Here is a 23,661-nt window from a genome sequence, read left to right on the forward strand (position 1 = left end):
CTAAAAGCTTGGGGACTTCTTCTCCCTTGGCTTTCATGAACACACCAATTTTGTTCAGCAGTTCAAAAAACCACTTAAGCACTTGTGCCCAACTTAGCCATTGTATTTCAGTGTGGTACAATGCTGTGTTCAGTGTCACTTGCTTCTAACAAAGATAGGAACTGACAATGGTTCAGCACTTTCGAGGTAGGAAAGTTCACTGTAGTAAATACAATTTCTAGGACATTTTTCTTTTTAATTTGGGGCGACTTGCTGTATAGCGCCCCTTAGTGCACAATGCAATGAACTGCAACAAATTTCTCTGTTACATTGAGTGCTTCAAGTTTCACCCGAAGGTGTCTGACCTATCCACTCTTGCTTCCAACCACTGATGGGGTGCCATCAGTTGCGAGGCAGACAAGCTTCCCCAAGGCTGTTCTGCCCACTCAAATAGTCTATCAAGAACAGAGAACATGTCGGCGCTGTTGGTCTTTCCTTTTTCATACCAAACCAAGAAGCTCCTCCAGTTGATAAAGGGGGCAGGACCTCTGTCAAGCTTACGAGCTTTTAGTCCTGTCTCCTTCTCTGTCCAAGAGAAAAATAAAGACTGAATTGAATTAAATTGACGACTTCTGTTGATGCCTCTAACAAGAATATGCACTATGCGTGGTCTGCAATGTCAGTGCTCTTATCAACAGTGATGGAAGACTCGACAAACCCATGGGACAACTTGTTCACATCACTTTCAATGTCTGTGTTGATCTCATTGATATGTTCAGTGATGGTAGTTGGTGAAAGGTTAATCTACTCTAAAATTTTTTTTCAAGCTGGGACAAACAGCACCTGCTACTTCTAGCAGGCACTCCTTTATGAAGGCACCCTCCATGATTGGCTTAGATTATTTACCGATGAGCTGTGAAATAGCAAAATTTGCCTTCACCGTGTCGTCACATGCCTGGGCTGGTTTTTGGAAGAACTGCTGGTGTCTTCTAAGAGATGATTTGCTCTGGCACAGTGTCCTTGTAAATGCTTCCATAGAGGCCTTCATATTGTATTCCTTTGGGACAGCAACAACCTGAGCTAACAGGGTTGTTGGAATGACCTGTTCTTGCCTTCAATCTTTCATAACTTCAACATGGCAGCACGTTGACTGTCCAGAGCCTTGGAGCATAGGTAACTTACATCTCTCTCAGTGTGCACTGTGTGATATTGGTGACCTGGATATGACTGAATTTTTCTTCTCTCACACTTTTTTTTCTTACTTCACCCTGTTGCTCCTATACCCAAGTACATGTCTGCATTTATAAGTCTTGAGGAACAGGAATCCATGAACAACAATGAGTTTTAGTTGGGAGAAAGCAAAGGGTTTCCGCTCAATGAGAGCAGCATTCCAGGCCAAGTTGGTAATCCATTACCCAAGTATTATTGCGCAACAAAAAAAGAAACAGACATAAGAGAAGAAGACACACTTGCGCTTGGTGTTTCTTCTTTTCTTACGTCCATATCTTCTTTGTTTTGCAATTATAGTTGAGTGTTTCTGCTCCGGAAAGCAATTGCAAGCAAGCTTAGTGAAGGGCGCAGACAAGCTCTTTTTCTGCAACCTCACCCCTCCCATCTTTCGCAGCACGTTTATGTGTCGGCAGCGGCAGGCAAGCGGGGGGCCCCGACCAGCGAACGCGCGGCTAACGCCGGCGCAGTGAAGGAGACGCGGAGCGAACTGCTCCCCGTTGAAAACCGGAACGAAGACTCGGCCACTCTTGGCCGTTTATTGCTGATAAAGGCTTCACACGCCAGATGACACCTCCATAGGCACAAACATACATAGGCGATGACACATAGATCTGACAGGGGGCGACACTATACTACATCATCCCCCCCTGGAAACAAAGTAAACATAGTGAAACGCGCACACAAAACGCGCACTTAAGTCCGAAGGCGATTTCAGTTCATTCCCCCCCATGTTCACACACGCGCACCAGTTGCACACAAAGCACACACTTAAGTCCACAACAAATTCAATCCGTCCCCGCCCAAGTTCACATACACGCGCACTAGTCTTGGGCACTAAAAACACAGGCAGTCACTCAAACAAAGTTCAACAAGGAACACGGCACAAAACTCACTGCACCGCAACAAGGAACACATTTTATGCCTGTGTTAATGAAACATGTAAATTGCCTGAGACGGCAATACGCTCTACACTATAGAAACAAAATCATCGAGCCACGGAGGCCGTTTTCTGTCACGATGAGGACGCGTGCGTACCTCAGAACTTTGGGGGTTGCGACGCGTATCGGTCGACTTTAAAGACCCAGTCGTCCCACTACTATTTCCCTCCCCCTGGTTGGACAATTGAATGTGGTTGTTGCTCAAAGCTGGAGAGGGTTGCCCAGGAAGCTCCTCTCGACGTCCCAAGTCCTGGGAGGCTACCGATTCTACGGAATCAGAGACGACTGCTGACCGTGCAGACCCGGAAGTGATAGAGTCAGACGAACTACTTGGCTGATGCTTATAACTATGAGAAGACGCTGTCACGACAGACGAGTCATCGGAATGACTATCCAAGTTTGAATATGAGTACAAAAAGTTTCTATCACTTGTACACAATGTACTAGCTGCTGAATCCTTTATCACTAAGGTTAACTTAGACACATGCCACGTCTTCCCATCACTGAGTAGAAAAGTAGATGGTCCTATCTGGGCCTTGACTTTACGAGGTTTACTGTACTTAAAAATTCCTTTCCTGTTGAATCTAATTCTGACGGTGTCTCCCACCTTGACACGAGTTGCCTGAGCACCTCTACGTTTGTCTACGTACTGTTTAGTCTGCCACTGTTTCTGCAAGACCCTTTCTTGAACTTGAGACACAAGACTGTCCTGTTTCCGTGAATCTACACAGAGCCGCATGGTTCCATCCTTCTTGTGCACCACCACGAGTGGAGCCACCCACTCGGAAGCGTCGACGCGCTCGATGACGTCGCAGTCCTCGAAACGTCACAATTCATTTGTGACCTGGTCACGGAGAGCCAGGGGTAGTCGGCGCAACTTTGAAGATACTGGTTTCGCATCTTGCTGCCGATGAATTCGGTGCACAAAGTTGTTGACGAGACCGAACTCGTCACTGGAGAGGTGATCATAACCCGGAGGCACACCTGTGGGGCTCTGTACTGAAGGAAGCGATGGTAGACGACATGTCAGCGACGTACCGTCGATCTGTATGCCCAAACGTTGGATGGCATCTAAACCCAGCAGTGATGTTCCGTAGTCGTTACGTGGAACGTGACGGAGCATGACCTTTGGAAAAACTGGACAGTGGCTTGAAACAGGCCTTGAATGTCGATGCATTGCTTGGAGAAATTTTTCAAGTCCACTTTTGTTTGTGACAGTCTGTGCTGTCGACCAAAGTGCTTTCCAAAATCCTCGGCCGTCATCAATGAGACAGACGCTCCCGTATCCACCGGCAGTCGCATGGAGACGCCGTTAACTACGACCGGAACTTCCAAATCTTTAGTTTCAAAAGCGCTTACCGTCAAGACAGACGCGGACGGCTGCCCTGCGGAAGTTGAAGACAGCGTCTCTGCGGAAGAGACGTGTTGAACAATACGGGTTTTTCGGCATACTGATGCAAAATGGCCCAACGTGTGGCAGGCGTTGCACCGCCGGTTGCTTGCTGGACAATTCCTGTCCGTTGCAATATGTTTCATGCTGCCACACCGATCGCATGCACCACGGTTCCCGGAGGAGCCATGTGCGAAATGTCGGCCCTCTTGGCGGCCTCTCGGAAGAAGTCGGACATCTTGGCGGCCTCTCGGAAGAAGTCGGCGATCTTGGCGGCCTCTCGGAAGAAGTCGGCGATCTTGGCGGCTTCTCGGAAGAAGTCGGCGATCTTGGCGGCTTCTCGGAAGAAGTCGGCGATCTTGGCGGCTTCCCGGACTACGTCGGCCATCTTGGCGGCTCCCCGGAAGAAGTCGGCCATCTTGGCTCGTCAACGGAACGCCAAATTGCGATGCCTCGATTCTTCGTACATTTTCGGAGCCGAACGCGCGGTTCGCTCGATGCAGGGCTTCTAACGAGCGTCCAATTTCTTCTGCCTTGTCCAGGGACAGAGTTTCGCCATGAGCCAGCAACTTTTCGTGAACGCTGACGTTCGCTACCCCATGTATGATTTGGTCTCGGACGCGCTCGTCATAGCTTGTGCCGAAGTTGCACTGTACCGCCTTCTCCTTCAATGCGGTCACGAATTCCAGGAATCCTTCTCCCTCGAACTGCTTTCGACTGGTGAATTCGTGCCGTTCCGCCAGGACATTTGTTGACGCGGCGAACAGCCGGTCAAGCCGCTGCAAGAGTCTTGGAAACTCTGACGCTGGCGGGACCGCATCACTTGACATTGACGCTGTGCCGGTCGACTGCCTTGCTGCTTCACTTGAAGCTGACGCTGCGCTGGTTAACTGTCTTGCTGCTTCCTGCTCCTCGGCTGCAAAGTGCTTCCGTTCTCCCTCACGCCCGAGAGCGCTGACGAGCGCAGACGCTCTTCGTGCGTCCGTCCAGTCGCCACCGCCGGCCGCTTCAAGGTGGGCCTGAAAAATTTTGTTCCCAGCGATACCAGGGAATTAACGGTGGGCCGGGCACTTCAAGAAAAACGGGAAGGTTCGCCGTAAAAGCCATGTCGGGTAGCGTGCAGGAGACAGTGCAGGAGGCAAGCCGGAGCTCGCCGCAGGAATGGGGCACGGAAGAGCAAGGGGGCGAGTAGGCCTAGGCTCGGAAGCCTCGCGACGCCAAGTGCGTCAGCGGCGTTTGCCAGCCGTGCAGACACGGAAGGGACGCTTCACTTACGAAGCTCATTCGTTTCCCGGGGCTTCGGTCGGAACCGCAGCGGGAATCCCATCCTCGTCGCCAAATGATGTTGTGTCGGCAGCGGCAGGCAAGTGGGGGGCCCCGACCAGCGAACGCGCGGCTAGCGCCGGTGCAGTGAAGGAGACTCGGAGCAAACTGCTTCCGATGAAAAACCGGAACAAAGACTCGGCCACCCTTGGCCGTTTATTGCTGATAAAGGCTTCACACGCCAGATGACACCTCCCGATTGGTTCAATGCTCGTCGCATGACAGAAGAGAGGTGCGCCATCTAGCTAAACAACTACAAAACATACATAGGCGATGACACATAGATCTGACAGGGGGCGACACTATACTACAGTTTACAATTACATGAAAATACTCACCAAGCTGTCAACACGTGAAGTCACGGGTGACACTGCATGCCAATGGGTCAGTGTGGGTGCAATGCAATTCAAGGAAATTATGGTTTGCAAAAGGCACGTCCTCTGCACATGTCCATGTTGGCAATGTAGCTTTAAGGTGAAGGTATTACAACTGCTATCTTGTGTGTAGTTCATATTCTCCCACCAGCTGACGTCAGTCAGTCATGTTTAGAGAAAGGGAAAAAAATCTGCTCCTCGCCATTGCACCATGCCCCAATCTGTCCTTGTTGACGCTGAATCAGGTGATCTGCTGTAGTTGAGGAAAATGCACCTCGCCCTTCTTTTCATGACAAGTTGTGCCTAGCACCATTGTTGTTTTTTTTGCTGTGCATGGTGTAAAACGGTCAGTGCTGTTGATGGTGGCTATAGGTGTGGTAAGTGGTTCGTCACTGCCACTTTTGACGTGGCTGTCATGTGAGTGCAGGCCGCTGCTTTGAAAACTGCCTCGGTAGATGGCCTGCAGACTGCAGTGCTCACTACCTCAGCTGAACACAACACTTGTAATAAACAGGGTGTCTACCAAGTTGACATTTCCGAATTCCCTAAGTGCCTTTGCAAAATTCCCTGGGTGATGCTGAAATATGTTTTCTGTCAAGACGGGCTGAAACCATATTGCCCAATGCTGTCCCTCTCTAGTAAGCATATCAAACTTTTTTTAAAAAGAACGACTTAATCCAATTTGAATACTAAGAAGTAGTGTTTATGTTATTCAAAAAGAGAATAGAAGGGAGGGGTTAGTAAAACTCACAGCAAATAAAATGTCTTTAAAAAAAACATGCAAGTTGAGTCGGACATTCTCAAATACGAATAAAAAGGAGATACACAGAGAAGCAAATATTTTCGAATATGAGCTATTTCTATCAAATGATAGCAAGCTCAGTGGTATGAGGCCCGAACTTTGTCACAATTGGGATTATCTCTCAACAGCTCGTAAGCCAACCTCGACTGCTCTGACATACTCTCAGCCCGTGCACGACACCACAGTGTTGTGTTTCACTGCTTTATAGAGTTTACATTGGTTTGGATGAGGGACACCTACATCTCGGCATCAGCCAAGACTTTGTGTTTTGAGCTCAAGCTCCTTCAAAACGGCGGCAGCATGCTTCCTTTCCCGTTCATTCCTCAATGTGTAGGTCCTTTCTGTTCTTGTCTTCCTTTTGCCATTTGTTCGCCCCACGGACCATTTGAAGCATCTTCTTGGTCAGCTGCACAGTTCGCGTCCGATTTTTCGAACTCCCTAGGGGCCGCGAAAACATCCGAAAAATCGGCCAGTTGGAAAAAATAAATGCATGTCATTTACTGCCCTTAAGGGCTCAAACCGCCAGAGGCACATTTGAAAACGCTCTCAAGGCCTGTCGGTACATGTATTAGGCATATCGGTTCTCGTACTGCGACAAGAAATACCGGGTGCATGCGTGCATAATTAAGGAATACATACTCTGTCCCGTGGCAATAGCCCCTTTCCACGCGTGTGCTTCACTGCAATACTTTTGCATATGCCTCACCAAGTAACATTTCTGTACGGAGGCAAAGCTGACTTTCGGGAACCAGCATTTTGCAACGCACCATGCTTTTCAAGCTTCTAAGCCAACCGCGAGGACCACAACGGCGGAGTCCGTGCCATTGCTGACAGCACCAAATTCTTCCAATAAAAAACACAGCACCCAACGGCAAGATAGCGAACATCAAAGCAGCTAGGCCTAGCATTGTCCCAGTGGTGGCTACGGCTGCCAACGGATCTGCGTGCGAGAGCGCCGGTTCGAGGCGGCGAGGTAATCAAAATGGCAGCGGTGGTGGCTTTGATTAATGCCGTTTCGCACTTGCGGTCAAAACAAAACGTTCGGAAAATCGTATGGCAAAGAGTTCTTGCGTCCGAAATTTCAGACGTTCTGATACATTGACTCTATGGGTATGTGGTGGTGCCGCGAAGCCGTCCAAATTATCGGCAATCCGGAAAGTTGGTCGTTGACAGTACACTGGCAACTCCTCCAGCCGACGACAGGACGTCAAAGACGATTCATTACGATTCCTGTCCGTTATTCGAGCCAGCATTACCACGACTTTCAACGCTTTCAATAAAATTACAGCTAATTTTCTCTGATAGAGGCACAAATTCCCTGAGTTTTTCCAGACTACTCAACATCCCTGAGAATTCCCAGTTTTCCCGGTTGGTAAACACCCTGAATAAAGTTTGGAGGAAGCTTAAGCTTTGCCTTTAAGAATGGAATGCGATAGATTTCAAAGAACCCCGACTGCTTGTCATGCTTCCCGGCAACCACAGCTTTCTTGCAAATGTGCGGAGGCAAGCGTGATGGTGTTGTTGCAAGAAACCAAGTGGGCTGCACCACTCTGAAATGGAGTTTGTTTGAGCTTCTGCATAACAGATTTTTTCTGCTGCATTAAAATTAAACTCCGATGCTATCATGTGTGTAGATTGTGTTTAGATCATGTCTGTGGATTGTACTTTGATTTTTGGACATATCTTACTTTGAGAAATTCAATTAGTTCTGTAACCCCTCTGCTCCGTGCAGAGGGCCTGCGTGGTTGCGGTTTGGAATGATCTTTCGCCAAGCAACATCTAGCACCGACATCGGATTTTTAGCAACACGGGGCTCTTAACATTATTGCATTAAGACAGATTGAGACTGAAATAAATGTAACTTTGAGTGACATTAATTGCCAACTAGCTGTTTTTTTTTCTAGTGGCTACTTTTTTCCTTTCTTTTAGCATTCTGCAAAATGCATCCTAATGCACTAAAAATGTATCGAAAGCTGAAGGAACATGAGCAGATGCTATGTAGACAGAGGCCAAGGTAAGCGGCTGTAGCCAGCAAAGCGCCCCATCATACTATCTTTCTATGGCTCGTTTCCCTTCTCGTGTGCATGGGACCTTGCCTTCTCACCCCTTTTGAAAGACCTTTCGAAAGATTGTAGTAGGAGCTGGTTGAATGGTTTTTGGCACTGTTTGGTGTGTCGAAGCTTGCGGACAAAGCATTTGCAATGCTTGTCATCAGTATTTGCAGCACTGAGGCGCCAGAATACAGACGTCACAAAGAGCTGAGATTTTCCGTCTGTATGGCCCGTGGATGAAGCGCACTCCTGGACATGATGCACCTGCTTGTGTACCATTTAGCACAAATACACATACCACAATTATGATATTACATAGAAACCACCTACGTTGCATGTGCACCCACTGCCTAAGCAACTTACTTGTCACGATTCATGACGAATTCGACAAGCAAACAGGTGAAGCAAGGAGTGCAACCCAAAGAACACTGCTTGTGTGCGACTGTATTCTCTGTGGATAAACACAGGAGTAAAAGAAGGATTGCACAGAGAAGTGTCACTCAATGACATGATGAATATGCATATGTGTGTACATAAGAAATGTTTATTATACTATGGGTTTGTTTCAACACTTGCCATCTGTCAATTGCTGATGTCCACTTATTCGATTGGTTACCCAAATATACCACAATCACAGAATTCTATCATGGGACAGTAGCTATAAATTTGAAGGTTGCAGGTGTACTGTGGCGATAAGTGTTCCGGAAATGGAATGCTAGTAGGGTTGCATGAAATTTTAACAATGCATATAATAATGTCCTATTCGATCCGGTTGAATACTGAACAATCATTATTCGATTCCATTTGTCTTTGGTAGTACTGAATTTGGTGTCAGAAGTTACTATTCACACACCCCTATAAGATAGACAGCATAGTACAAATGGTTAGGCTGTTTTATTGGGATAGAAATCGCGCACATTTCTGACACACGTGCTGTGCTGTCGCGGGTGTGTTGGCACACCCACTAGAGAGCCAGCTCAGCTCATGCGCATGGTATTGAAGGTTGTGTCATTCAACTTTTACAGTCATGGTACAGTGAAGTGGTAAAAGAAGTGGTAGCACAGAATGTTTGCTTTAAGAAATGTGCATGCTCTCACCGTTGGTAGCACTCATCGCAACAGCGTTATGATCAGAATGACCATTGCAAGTCCTCATGCCTAGCCTTGCGGACAGCCCTCAGATGTTTTCCAAGTTTCACCAACAGCGATTTTCATTACTTTCGTGAAGGACCGCCCCATTTCTCTCCCGCCCCGTGACAGAGGTGTTCAATGCCAAGTCCTCATGCTGGCCTTGGGAATAATATCACAGAGTTTACACAAGCTGGAACTGCATGAACAGATTATTTGCTAAAGTTACTCTTTTCTAAAGGTCACCAGTCTGCATAGCATAAATTGCGCATGTGTTGTCTGCCTTTCTCACAGTGGCTGTTCTGTTCTCACAAATTTTGCATACTGCCACTTTGTGATGTTGCAGCAACCGAACAGAACGCATATGGAACGAAGATCTCTGATCGTGCCACTGAATTCGAGACTTTTGAGCGCATGTGTGCTATTGCGCATACAATGGCAAAAAACTCTGCTTGATCAGCTGCCATGCACCGCAAAAAGCAGACGGCGATCACTGCAGTAATTTTATAGGGCAACGTGGGGGTGCAAGCATTATGCGAGTGTGATGATTACGCGGTTAAATACAATATGTCTTTGTACAAGAAGACCACCTACTGGAAACCATGTGTTTCAAAACTTCACTGCGTGTCGGAACAAGTGACATTCGGTTTGTTGCGTGCTGCTTGGAATGCTACAGGTCATGCAGCCATCCGCACTTTTAGCTGCAGACGGGGACATAAAGGCTCGCTCACTGTTTACTGCTAATCTAATTGTTCAACCGGTGTCGCGTAGAATAGGGCAAACAGTACTCTGCGAAACACATCACACCTCACCACATAAGGAAAGTAAGTTTCCAGATATCGTCATACGAGCTGGGATACTAGGACGTGAGGGCAAGCTCTATGTGCGCTTTAATAATGCTTCCACAGTCACGTGTGAAGAAAAGTGAACAAAGAATCTTACTTTATCTACACTTCTCCTGGGCACAATGGCAAACCTAACCTACTGGGTAGCTGGCATGCAGTCATGATGTACCGTGCATGGTGTTTTCTTTCATTGTTTTCTCCTGGCAGTGTGTGCTTGAAGGAATGTGGGCTAGGCACAGCTACCAGACTGAGCCAAACACTCAAATCTGGAGAAAGAATCCATCCGCATTTTGCCCGCTTTGTAATGTTTAGTGGTGCCACATTTGACGAATGTTGGAAATGACATGGAACAGCTTGATATTTTTTTGGACAGATAGCACCAACAGCAACAAATGTCTGTGAAATTTGTTATTTATTGGAAATATTTTGTTTCAAGCACTGCTTAGCAAAAATCATGAGTGCTCGTAATAACAGGACACTGTATGGCTCTAATAATGTGCAACAATTGTTGTGAATTAGTGTACACATGAAAAAGAATGTGAATTTGCACGGACCTGAACAGCAGAAAAATTAGCTAAACTCACTGATCCCTTATAGATTCCTTAATAGACATAAGACAATTTTAATTTCATAGAGAGGAGAGCTTGTTGCTTGATTATTGAAAATTTCAGAGTTCCCGCTTGAATAGTTTTGACTCTTCTTCAGTAATGTGTGATCAAGTATAGCCATAAATTGCCAATTTGAAGAAATATTAACTGGTGAACTGTTCATTAGAACACAAAACAACTTCGCATAGATGATTAGTGCGCCGTAGCCTAGAAATCCACTAAATATTGTTGTTCTGCGTTGAAACGCAAGAAAGATATTCATTCATACACTTTTGTTGTTTTGCCCATTTTTATTATAGCCAACATAAATTTCTAATTGATTTACGTGCAATATCTCTTCACATATACCTTGCATAACATTCCATTTATAGGCACAGTAAACTTCATTTTGTTATGTTGAGCAGTTTTGCCGGAAACACAGTACAACGAAGGCTGGTACAGCAAAAACGCTGTTTTTTGCACACACTGTTTTGAGTGTCATTAGGTAACGCTTCAGGCTAGGCGATAACACCAGGTGTCATTGAAAAGCATACAAAGTACGATTTCTAATGCAATATAGTTCACATCCGTCCAACGAGCAAAGAAAGCACAGTGGATCCGCAAAACGATGACTAAAATGTAGAGTGCATGCCACCAGAGTGGGACTGCCACCTTTCACTCCTAAGTGAAAGATGAATTCTTCTGCATCAGTAAACTGCCGTTCTACAATACTAAAAACACCACTCTTGCAACGATAAGACGTTTGGTAAGCCAGAAAAAGTGGAAGAACGAAATACGGGTGGCGCTGCCTACTTAAGTTCCCGCACCTGGGGGCTGTGACGTCTTAGATTTTGATGGCATCTTCTAGGGCCTACTAAATATAGTGGTACAGACTGATTACATTATGTTCTAAAGGAACCAAATATTAAACATGGCAGGTTTCGGGAACCTTTATTCAGCCAATGCGGCCCAAATGCAAAAACATACTTCGGAATCTTTGACGTCACGCTGACGTCCCGGCGCTGGGGTTTCGGCGAAAAATTCAAATACTGATACTTAGACCTTCATTTTCTCATCTAATAATCAAACTATTTTTTTGAAATAACTGCCTGCAGGGTTCTCGAACAATGCTTCATTAGTCTAAACTGATTTATTGTTTCGCTTTAGTGTCCCTTTAAGGTACTGATGGTCAGTGCCTCACTTATTCGCTTCTTCCTGTTCAGTATATCATACCTGCAGTAAGTTTCAAGCAGAAGAATGACCATGGTCACATTTAGTCACGTCTAAGCTTTTTAGCATACTATTATCACTTTGAAAAGCCTGTCTTGTGCTGGTTATTCCATCACCGGTGTTTGTATATTGCTGAAGCAATAATCGCTATGTCTACCTCACTATGAAAAGGAAAACTGAAAGTTGGCCGACTAAAGGGAAATGAGGGGGTGCATCATTCAGTGGGGCCACGCAGGTCACACCTGAGAGTTCCACAGGCTGCACATGGCCCAGAAGTCATGCGTTTGAGACCCTTTCTCTACAGCTTCTCCATCGAAGGTTCTGCGTATAAAGCAATATTTTCAAAGTTTCTTAATTAATTATTGTTGCATAAGCTTATATAGTAAAAGATACTTTGAGTTGCTCAAGAAGAGAGTGAACAACACTAAATCGGTTACAATCTCATAATGCCACATGTGGATTTTTTAAAGCTTGACACCAGTTAGCTGAAACACACTGTATAGCTGCCCTAGTTTTCGCCGACTTATTAAAATGATTTTTTTTTACATCAGGCGCCACTATAAGCCTGAAAAATGTAGTGGCCTTGATGAGGATTTCAACTTGGCCCTCTGAGCATAAAAACGTGATGTTCTACCTCTACTCCATCCCATTTAATGAAGCTAGCTTAGCACTGTTCTTTGTGAAATTATCAGGCATTGACGGGGATATCATTGGCCTTAGCGAGGTTAGGGGAACTAGTGGGGCATATGCACTCTTGACCGAAGATGCCATCTTCTGCTACAGAGATATTCCAGATGTGAGAGAATACAGGCTAGGATTTCTAAATGATCAGGACATTGCTGGCAACACTGATAAATTCTACAGCATAAATGAAAGTGCAGCAGCCACTGTAATAAACATAAATATAAGATATAAATTAAAGGTAGTGCAAGCCTGTGCTCAAACATCCAGTCCTGATGATAAAGAAAAAGAACAGTTTGATGACAATGTTGAAGTAGCAATGAGAAAGCTGCAAAATGTATACAGTCCGTTCCAGCTAAAGTTAACCAAGCTGTTTAACAACAAAAGAAAAATAAAAGAGAATGAAGGAAGACTGCGCAAGATATAATCATAAGACCTGCGGTGTTTCTGACAACCAAACATTGTAGGTTGTATGATTAAGTCGATATTCCGCTACCCCAAATTTAAACATCTACATGTCCAATCAAATGTTATAGCTATCTCCGAGTCAGTTAATGCTGGTTCATTTAAATGATCTTCATGCTCATTGAGCAAATATATGTGCATGACTGACCAACATGTAATTTTCTGTAATGGACCTAGTACAGCGGCATAGGCTATTGGTGCAACTATTTCTACATTTAATTTGTATAAAGAAAGCTCATTTTTTATTGATGAAGAGGATGTTCTGTTTTGTATTCTTGCGTTTGTTTGTACCGCACGTGCACACTCCATATGCCTTTCCTGGAGAAAGCGAAATGGACCCTTTGTCTGGTTGGAATGGAGAGTGGAGACGGCACCACCTCAGAACCACCTCCACAGAGGCAACCTTTGCCCTCAGCGACTGACGAAGAGCAGGGTGTTGCTTCCATTGTGTTTACATCTTGGAGGTAGGGTGGAGCTTCGATGACCTGAGGATACGAACCGTGTGCGCGTGTGTGTGCGTGCGTGTGTGAGAGAGAAGAGACGCTTTTTAGAGACCGCAGAAAGTGGACATTGCATCTTACGCTGCGATGTTTTTCTCTGTTCAACTGTACTGCATAACTAGAATATAAGTTTTCTTTATCTTTTTCCTACAAACTGAGTTCTGTGCTTTCAATCTTTTATAGAGGGTGTCTAACGGACCTGGGTTTGTATTAAAAATATTCCAGTAGAACCTATTTCGCAATGGATGGAATTATTGCGATTAGCATTGAAGCAATGTAGCGAAACAGCGTAGTACTACCACTGAAACGCATTATGTGTCACGAGTGTATGCAGCCTGGCTCCTGTCTTGCACTTATTTTGATGCACTGTGCCATCTGGCAGCAATGCCACGAAGTCTGTGCATGACGCATGTGTGAATACACATTCAGAGAAGGTTGTATGTACATATATGGCCCGGGTTCGGTTCTACCCAAGATTGGAGGAAATCTAAAGGTTTCTCTTTTTTCTGTAAATGAAGAATGGCACATACACAGCACTCCAAGTTGGCGTCAAAAAGGTTCACCAAAGAGCTGCGCACATCCAGTGGCACATACCCAGAGACCCAAGTCGATGTCAGACAGTTTCTCGCAGTGTCCCTTAGAGGAAAATCCGGCACCACTTTCTATGGGAACCTTCTAATGGGCGCTGCGCCGTCATGGAAATGACGGTATATGGGTGTGCCAGGCTTGTACTGGCTGGTGTTGAGCAACACTTTGCCTAAAATGTGGATACAGCTGCACAGAGAATGTGTTCTTAAAATATCTTCACAGAAGGTTTTCATCCACCTGTATCACATCTTTCAATGAAGTTTACTCACCTGCAACGCATAATAAAGTGAAGAAAAACAAGAAAATACGACAAAGTGACACTGCAAGCGCAGACCTTGTTATCCGTCCTTCAATATTAGAGGCCCGCTAATACATTTTTACGTTTCTTATAACTGTACATCCAAGCACAAACTTTGATGATTGAATAAAACATGTTGTGTGATATTAAAGCTATAACTGTTTTTGATGTGTGTTTTAATAGCAAATGAACCACTGTGGCAGACAGAATGGTGCAAGTGAGGCACACCTTCAAGATGTCCTGGCATTCCAAGAACAATGAGAATCCGAAGCCACCATATACTGGCATTCCCATGCATAGAACTAGAGAGTACCAGAATGGCGGAGAATGGGGAATGAGATAGTCATGCAAAAAGTGTTTAAATTGTGGCGGCACTGCCGTTGCCTTATCCTGAAGCCCCAGCGCTGCACCAAACTCATGGCCCGAGTCACTGTCGTCTGCTCTACATACTGTCATCTTCTCAACACACCCATCATTATTGCACTGTTTCTGACACTCTTTCTCCACTTTCTGTACAACACATACGTGGGGAATAAAATCACTGTTTCCGCCATGCTGCGTACGTTTCAGGAGAGAGTGAATGGTGCAGGAAGGATGGTTGTCACTTCTGCTCTACGGAGTCGTCTGCACGATGCATACATGTTATTTTCTATGGTAACTCGGAAGGATGAGCAAACCCCATTGAAGGAATTACCGTTTTTCACTGAGTAGCAAAAATAGACTGAGCAGAGTCAAACACCTGTCCAAGCTCCATGCAGGTGCAAAGGGGCCTCTGACGCGATATGCATGTGGCTCATCCAGCTGGTGTGCAGGGACATTCATTTCAATAGGACCAACGTTTCAATAGAAAATGCTTCAGTGCGGGGCCCATGTTGGACCCGCTCCTCCTATGTAGTCACTCTAATGCAACAGTGCTACAGCGACAGGTTTCCCTCTGGGCAATATTGTGAGACATTCTATGGTCAAACAGGTTCACTCAAGTTCGACTAATACCCATTTGCACATTGCTGCCAATTGCAAAGTTGGCATCAAAGACGTTAATAATGCAGCGTACCTATAGTACTACATACCCAGTGACACAAGTTGTTCCGACAGTGTATTAACCCTGCTCTTTCAGCACAGCTGCCCGAAGCGCTACCAATTAGACCATGAACTACCCAGTGATCCAAACTGGAGGAAAATGGTTAGAGACATAGACAGACAGTCAGTCATACCCCGAAAAGCGCGTCCACTCCTACGAATCTAATCGCTACAAAAGCTTTTACGCTCGAATTGTTCGTAAGAGAAAATTTCGGCCAATCGTGATGCTGGATTAGGGAAGGCGGCCGGGTAACGAGCAGCACTTACGAAAGGGAAGCTCGGTAAATTCGGCCCCTGAACCACCCGGGCGGCTGCAGCGCTGCTGCTGTTGGCCTCGGCGATGCGGCGGCGTTGCTCCGGGCTCGGGTAAAGCGTGGGCACCGCGCACGGGTTGACGAGCAGCATCTTGGTGTGGTGAGCCGAGCCCCTGCTGCGCCTGAGCCAGTTGGAGGTGAAGTGTAGCGAGCAGACGAAGCCGGTGCGACTGTCGGGCAGCCAGTTGCCTTTGCCAGGGCAGCCGCGCACGAAATCGACCCAGGCGTCGTACAGCTTCGAGTACTGCCAGTCGGGGAACGGGAGCAGCACGGCGTTCGGGGCGCGCTCGAGGCCGCACACAGCGCAGCGCGGAGCACCTTCGTTTGGCATACTGCCGCGGATGACTAGTGTGAGCGATTTCGCGCACGACGACACGCCATCGGCCTCCCAACCGGCACCAAAACAAATATTTGCAAAGCGAACACACGCTTGGAGGACTCCTTTGGCACGATCACAACAGGCACTATGTTTACGATGTGGAAGGAAACGAGACCAGGAAGAAATGGTGCAAGATGATGTCGCTGACCTCAAATCACAGATGGGGGCAGTGCAGCGCGCGACGGCAGTGGTTCATAGGGGCATTTTATAGTCATAGAATAAAGAACAACTTGTATAGTGCAATCGAGTAGCGGTAATGGGCCGACCATAGAGTTCCGTGACTCTGGAGGACAAGCTAGGGCCTATGCACATAGAGTTTCTCACTATAACACCTAGAGGGTAATCTGGCGCCACCGTCTATGGGAGTTTCTTAAGGGGGCACCGTGCCGTCATGGGAATGACGGTATCACGACCTACTGGAACTCCAGACCTGCACAGATATCCGGCTTCTATGGGAGCAGCTTGCGCCCACTTTCGTTCAACCGACTGCCGTAGGTGGCGCTATTATAACCTGTTCGTCTGCTACGCGGTGGGCGGCTGTGCGGCGTTGTAACTAGTACGGCAGCTGTTGTGTTGTGACGAACTGCTTGTCTAGTTGATGATTTTTGCTAATACAGTGACAGAGATGTCACAAGGCTTTGATCGGTCACTTGGCTCCAAAAGTTGACTCCCCGAACCTAAAAAATGTCGGAGCGTGTAGTCCGCTGCTCTCTAAAATAGCGTTAAATAGCCGCTCCCACTGCCTTTTTCAAGGAGATTATTATAAATCGCATTGTGTATAGAGTTCGCAACGTACCCAACAGTTACATTGTACACGTTGTAAAATTCGCGTCTGCGCTCTTTAGAAACTTGAAGCCACCGTAATGTTCGACGACAGAACGATTACCACTCATTTTAACTCTTAAAAGTTGTCCGTGAATGCGTCATGAGTTCAAAAAGTGAATTGCGCACACAGCTTCACTGCGTACGTATCTTCAGCACCACCGTTATGCTGCCGCCGTACTACGCGAAAAAGCTAGCTTAACAGTTTGAAAAGAGTTCCGTACGTGACACGATTTTTAAGGTCTGCACTGCAGCACGTTTTAAAGCACTGGGATCGCTTAATTTTTTGCAAGCTTTCTACTGAGCTAGACATCCAACGATATTACAAACAAGATATGCTCACCTTCCCTTGAAACAGAATCGATCAGACTATTGCACATATCGGGTGGAGGACTTATTAGTGAATACTTTTACTATACTTTTACCAGATCATCTTCCTTTCACTACGGCACACAGTAGTAAATCCTAATGTCATCTACGACATTAGGCTGTCTGTAATCAACTAAAGAAAGCTAGATTATCCTATGAATCTTTTCAAACAATTTTTACAGTCTCTTAAGGAGTCTAGGAAAGGGAAATTTATGCCGTTGATCTAGCATTGCAGCGGCCACCTAGCTATGCTCGTTGTTTACATTTCTTGCACCGCTCATCCTCTTTTAGTTTCACTATTCAAACGCAAAGCATTCGCAAATATGTCTTCTTTTGTATATTTGTGAATTTATTCATTTACCGCCAAAACAAGCGCTTTGTGCCTGCCGAAATGGCAAGACAAGCGCTGAACAGATCGCAGAAGCAGACGACAGCGAACAGGTTATGACTAGCGCCACTCTGCTCGTACGTTCTTTCCCTAGCGGCAAAAGGGGCGAACTAGACCAGGCGTGCTGGAGGAGGGAGATCTGTGCAGGTCTGTAGTTCAGTTATGGTGTCTAGATAGGGGAGGTGTGATGACCGGCCAGGAAAACCTGACCCCCGTTCGCGTGAATGCCGCGGGGCGGCGCTGTTGTCAGGGGCGCCGTCAGGACGCGCGGCCGTCCGCTGCGTGTTTAGAGGGAATGCTGTAGTGGAAACGCATTTGACTGAGTATTAGAAATTTTAGCTAATACTGCAGTCCCTTAGACATCGCAAAGATGGTATTGCACTACGGTTATCATGCGTTTTTCGAATACGGGGTAACACAACCGAGTTTTCTGCTGGCAGAAAGCGAGCACGCATTTTAGAAATTGCATATATTAAAGCCACTAAATCAGCTGGGAGCTTATCTATCGTAGAATGCTGTTTGCACGATTTATATGCAATCGTATTCTTTCTTCTCCGAGGTCAACGCGATAACTGCTAGGATCCCTCGGAATGTTCATTTTCGCCACCCCGTTTTTTTTTTTTTAGTTGTGGGCGTTATTACGTACGAAATCGTTTAAGTTCGTTTACACCTGCCAAATCAGCATTAAACCATGACATACCTTGTAGTGCAACGTCCTGGAGTCATTTCATTCTCACTGCAATTCAAAAACCAGATAAACAAAAGCAACATGTTTCTGGACGAGCAAACTTTATTGCATACAGCAGAATGTACTTCCAATTCTGCTGCTTGTTTCACGTCAGGCAAGGCTTCGTTCTTTTGCCTTTTTTTCTCATCCATTTCCTGGTTGAGGCTCTTCAAATGAAAGTGGATTCTGGTAAGGCAGAAAAACCTGACCACCGATTTTGTAAGTGCCAGGCAATGCTCCACACAACCAATTTGTGGCACATTTGTACTCGCTTTCTTGCATGAGTATGCTGAAGGCAGCTTTAGAATGCAGACGCGTTCTGCTAAATTCATGTGTTAGCCTGCTTTCAAGAGCTTGAATCAGACGATACAATGACTCCGACGGGTAGAGAAGCCCACCCAAGTCCCACTCTTTGGAGGCATCAGCTGGGAGTTCTTTTGGGACACAGTCCCTCGGCACAAGGCAGGCATCCCTGCATGCTGCACAGCTAGTTGAGAGCACACGCTTCCTGGCCACGTAGCCTGCAATGTAGTATACCAAGCGAGCATCGATTCGTTTTTCAACATAGTCCACATGGTCCACGGCCACTTCAACAGCCTCCATGGGTAATACATCATCTTGTTTCTGATTTTCCAGGAGTGCCTCTTCCGCAGAAAGAATGGAGTCCAGAAGTCCTGGCGACTCGCTTCCACCTCTAGGGCTCTTTGCAAGACTGTAAAAGCTCAAGCACCTGCAAATGTTGAAATTACAGGAAGCTGTTCAGCAAAATTATTTTCACAGCCAAAGATATACAAGTACCTGATGATAAGGATGAACTGAGCCGGGGTGGGGTGATCATTTGCACCACTTGCCTGCCGTACTATCCCAAACGAGCGCTCAAGGCAGTCTTGGCTCAGGTGCGACGTCATCAGGTATCTGAAGCCGACCTTTTTGGTTAAGTACTTCAGGAGGGCCTTTGTGGAATGTATTGAAACACGTAGCGGTTTGTCGGCCCTTGGAATGGCATGCGCCCACTTCAAAAACAGTTCTTGGCAAGTCGGCGCACGGAAAAGGGACACTTTTTCCGAACAAGATTTATAACCGGAATCGCACCCTGGCACGAAGCACCACCTCTGAGTTTTTTTCTTTGAAGTTGAAGGCATCTTCGTCAGCTCACAGCAGTTATAAATAAGCAGCACACGCAACAATCTGCAGCAAAACACACCGTGAACATCCGGCGCCCAGGCGCTGTCTAGCCGGACTCGCTGCCTTCTCTGCGCAGTCTCCGCGGAAATGCACACGGCGCCCCGGGCCGCAGCGCTCTGTATTGCCCTAGCGGCAGTCACGCGCAAGGGGATCACCCCTCTCTATGGGAAGGGCGCCGCGGTCATCACACCTCCCCTATCTAGACACCCTACCCATGCATACCACAGCGCAGCCAATTGAGCGCAGCAGCGCCAGATTTCCCTCTAGGTAATGTAGTGAGAAACTATGCCTATGCATTGAAACCGGGAACCGCAAAAGCGCCGCCGGGTGGATGGATGGATGGCGGGTATACCTAGCTGTTTTAGATAGTTATTTGAGGGGGAGGAGGGTAGTGAAAACTAGCTTAAGGAAAAGAGGATATAAAGAAAAGAAAAAGAATAATAAAATAGGAGGGGGAGCAAAAGGCTAGGTGGCGTCAGCCGCCGCCCGTTACAAAGCCCTAGCAAAAATGACCAATAGAAAAACCAATAGGCTATGGGATTATTGAACATATTGGTCTATAGGTATTGTATAAGCCTATTGGTGGCTTACTGGTATATATTGGTGCTCTATTGGCCTATTAGTAATATACTTGCCTATTGGCACTCTATTGGCCTATTAGTAGTGTATTTGTCTATTGGCACTCTATTGGCCTATTAGTAGTGTATTTGCCTATTGGCACTCTATTGGCCTATCAGTAGTGTATTTGTCTATTGGTAGTGTTGCCTACTGGTCTAAGCACATTGTTCATGTATCAAAACAATGGTGCTACACAGCAGTGAGGATTGCAATGTGGCAACCAGTCTATAAAAAGAACAAATTTCATTTGAAAGTAGGCATGTATTTATTTACAAATAATATTTACAAAATTACTTCTTCATCAGATCCGCAATCTTTCCAGCAACAAGCTTTCCGAGCATGTTGTGCCTCCTTGTTATGTCATCTTCACTGCTGCACCGCTTCTCAAGGTAGTGCCTGAAAAAACTAAAATGGGAAAGGTCAGCAAGTGAAAACAAAGATTTCAAAGTACTACTGAAAGGACAAGTATATATGGCATATTAACATGAAAAAAAATGTGCTGATCCCACTCACTGTGGAAACAATAAGCAAAATTTGATGAGCCAGAAATAACAAAGTGCTAAACATGCTAAGAAATCCAGAGTGGTCTTATATAAGACCTATGCAGAGATGTGACATATGCCACATCTCTGCATGCAGTGAATTCAGTGACGAATGTATCTTGCAGTCACCCTTAGTCACAACAGCATACCTTGCAGAGATTTGTGGAGAAACACAACAGTGTTATCACCAAATGGATAACAGCATCTATACCTTCATACATCAGAAAGAAAGCTTCACCAAACAGCCTTTCTACTGCAGCCAGTCTTGTCACACACACACACTTTAATGGGATTCAGCAAAAATGGTTGCGAATTATGGCATGGCTTCATGGGGTTTTTTGGGCACTTGCTCCACTACTACCTACCACAATGCAATGTTTAAATTTCAAAAGTAAATTGTATGCAATATGGCATATATGCCATGTGTTTCAAAGTGCTAAATTGCAAGAGGGAAATGAGGGGTAAGGTTGCTATACAGCAGTTCTTTGTGCATCTATGGCCTAATGAACAGTGCATCTGATGCTGCACTGGAGTACCGAGGTTCAAATCCCACCACAAGACCTATAATTTTTTAACTGACTGACAGCTTGTGCCGAGTCAGTGAGGCAATAAATTGGCCAATTTATACAACCATGCCAAGCTTTGGGAGGAAGGCAAAGAAAGCTTTGAATTGAAAACAGTATTGTTAAAAAGTGGCATCAATCTCGAACACACAAGCCCTGAGCAGCTACAATTGGAATAATACATTGAGAAAATTGCAAAGGAACATGTCGCTGACTTTTGAAAGAACATACTTATGGCTGAGGGGTGTATTAAAAAAAAACATGCTTTCTTCGGGGCCAATCAAGGAACATGACTGGATTAAAGCATACCTTTTAGCGCATCACACTTGAATGCGTCCAGAGCAGGCATACTTGTAAAGCCAACAAAAGTTTCCAATGAAATTTGTTGAATATGCAAAACAGTAGCGCTGAGGTTTACAGGTTAGGAATATATGAATCGGCTCCACGTGCGTTATGAGCGATTCCTTTCAACAAACAGTGAAATTCATCTACGCCACCATTATACATACGTGAACAATTAACCCATGCAAATTGCTAAGCTTGCGGCCTTTTCCGTACAGTTTCTTACAAGTTAGGGCCATGTCATTGAGAGAGAGAGAGAGCTTTAACATAAATGAAGACATTTTGTTTTCCACACAACAATGTAATAACAGTATTTTCCTTCTCTGCTGTCACACAGGCTGCATGTTGCATGTTGAGCTCTATAATGTTCGATATCTGCAGAAGCTGGGCACGTGCAGCGCCACAAATGGCAAAGCAAAACTTATGCGGCGAGACGTAAGAGTGAAATTTCATTACCTCGTCCAATGAATCCGCGCTGGACATTGGCATTTCGCTGTCCTCACTGTCCAACGGGCGTGGAGGAAGTGGGACCCGCCTTGTCAGTTGATGTGCAGCCTCTTTTGTCTCTGCGCAAAATCAGAGCACAGCAAAATCAAACGCAGCCTAAATATAAGCAAATATTATAGAAGAACAAATGTATATATTAGAATTTAACTTACCAAACAACCGCAGGATGTGCGCTCGAAAAAAAGCCACTTTGATGGTCGTCCTTCCAGTGCACTTTGTACCACCTGTTGCTTTGGTAGTCTGAAATGCTTCGAGAGCTGAAATTTTTTATATCTCCGATGCTAACGACATCTTGCGCGTCGTCGTCGCGAAATCTGACCAACGCGTACGTTGCAGCACAAGCACAAGCGACGAATACTACAGCTACAGTGTACTACAGCTACGGATGCAAGCCAACGCCGCCAACGCTACCGTCCAAGACCACGTGACTACGTTGTGTCATGGCAGCACGAACGTGGGCTAGCAATGGCTCTCGTCGGCTCGCATTTTCTTTCCCCCGTGGCTTTAAAAATGAGAAAACGAGCAATATACTTTTTTTATTTTGCTATTCTTTATTTCTTGCTCTGCTTGCTATGCTTAAAAACGTTTTTGCATTAGGTGCATGAAAACAGAAATGTGAGAAAGCAAAATAATGTAACACATACAGCGTCACCACGCGACGACTCGTCGTCAAATTTTTTGTGGCCCTACACGTTTTTAAATTGGCCGGCGCTGGGTGCACGCGCGTGGCAGCAGACGACCCCAAGTGGAGTCCGCTGCTGCCACGCATTATGACGTCACAAAAAGAAAACTTCGTAAAAAATACATGAAATGCTAACGTTATCGTTTTGTTGTTAAATACACTACGCCTAAATAAATAAAGCATTTATTTTGTGCTGCGTTTCAAAATCGAAAATGACTGTCGGCGCCCAAGTAACCACGGATATCCGGGCGACGTCCGACGGACGTCCTTTCTGGATATTCGGGATGTCCGTGGGATATCCATGAATGTCCGACGTACGTCCGAGGGACGTCCCTGGGAAATCCAAAGGTAATCGCTTTGGCATCCGTAGTACGTCCGACGCGGACATCCAGCATGGACATTCAGGGGACGTTCAGGATATATATATATATATATATATATATATATATATATATATATATATATATATATATATATATATATATATATATATTTATATATATATATATATATATATATATATATATATATATATATGTGTGTGTGTGTGTGTGTGTGTGTGTGTGTGTGTGTGTTTGTGTGTGTCTTCCCGGGGATATTCCAGATATACACATGCCTTGAAGCGACAATAGTGGCCGGGACACATTCAAGCACCGGACCATTATATATATTACATTGGTCTAATGCTTGAATGCATTCTTGTTTTAAATAAACGAGAAATGAACTTACACCAAC

At 45.6% G+C, this 23,661-nt stretch overlaps 1 protein-coding gene across 2 annotated transcripts in view; it reads right to left on the bottom strand.

Moving 5' to 3' along the window:
• The window catches only part of LOC135899637 (zinc finger protein 436-like), a 63,154-nt gene extending 46,645 nt beyond the window's left edge, over positions 1-16,509 (bottom strand). Inside the window, exons 1-2 of one of the 2 annotated variants that reach the window (XM_065428943.1) lie at positions 15,756-15,896; positions 14,117-14,296 (exon numbers count right to left, since the gene is read on the bottom strand). Coding sequence is in view for 1 of the 2 variants with exons in the window: in XM_065428942.1 (XP_065285014.1) it covers positions 15,756-16,133 (378 nt within the window). In the remaining variant the exon portion in view is untranslated. Of the gene's footprint in view, positions 1-14,116; positions 14,297-15,755 lie in introns of both variants that reach the window. The other variant, XM_065428942.1, reaches the window with a different exon arrangement.
• Between the last annotated feature and the right edge of the window lie 7,152 nt (positions 16,510-23,661).

The sequence above is a fragment of the Dermacentor albipictus genome, unplaced genomic scaffold (genome assembly GCF_038994185.2).
Source record: "Dermacentor albipictus isolate Rhodes 1998 colony unplaced genomic scaffold, USDA_Dalb.pri_finalv2 scaffold_16, whole genome shotgun sequence".
Lineage (NCBI taxonomy): Eukaryota > Metazoa > Arthropoda > Arachnida > Ixodida > Ixodidae > Dermacentor > Dermacentor albipictus.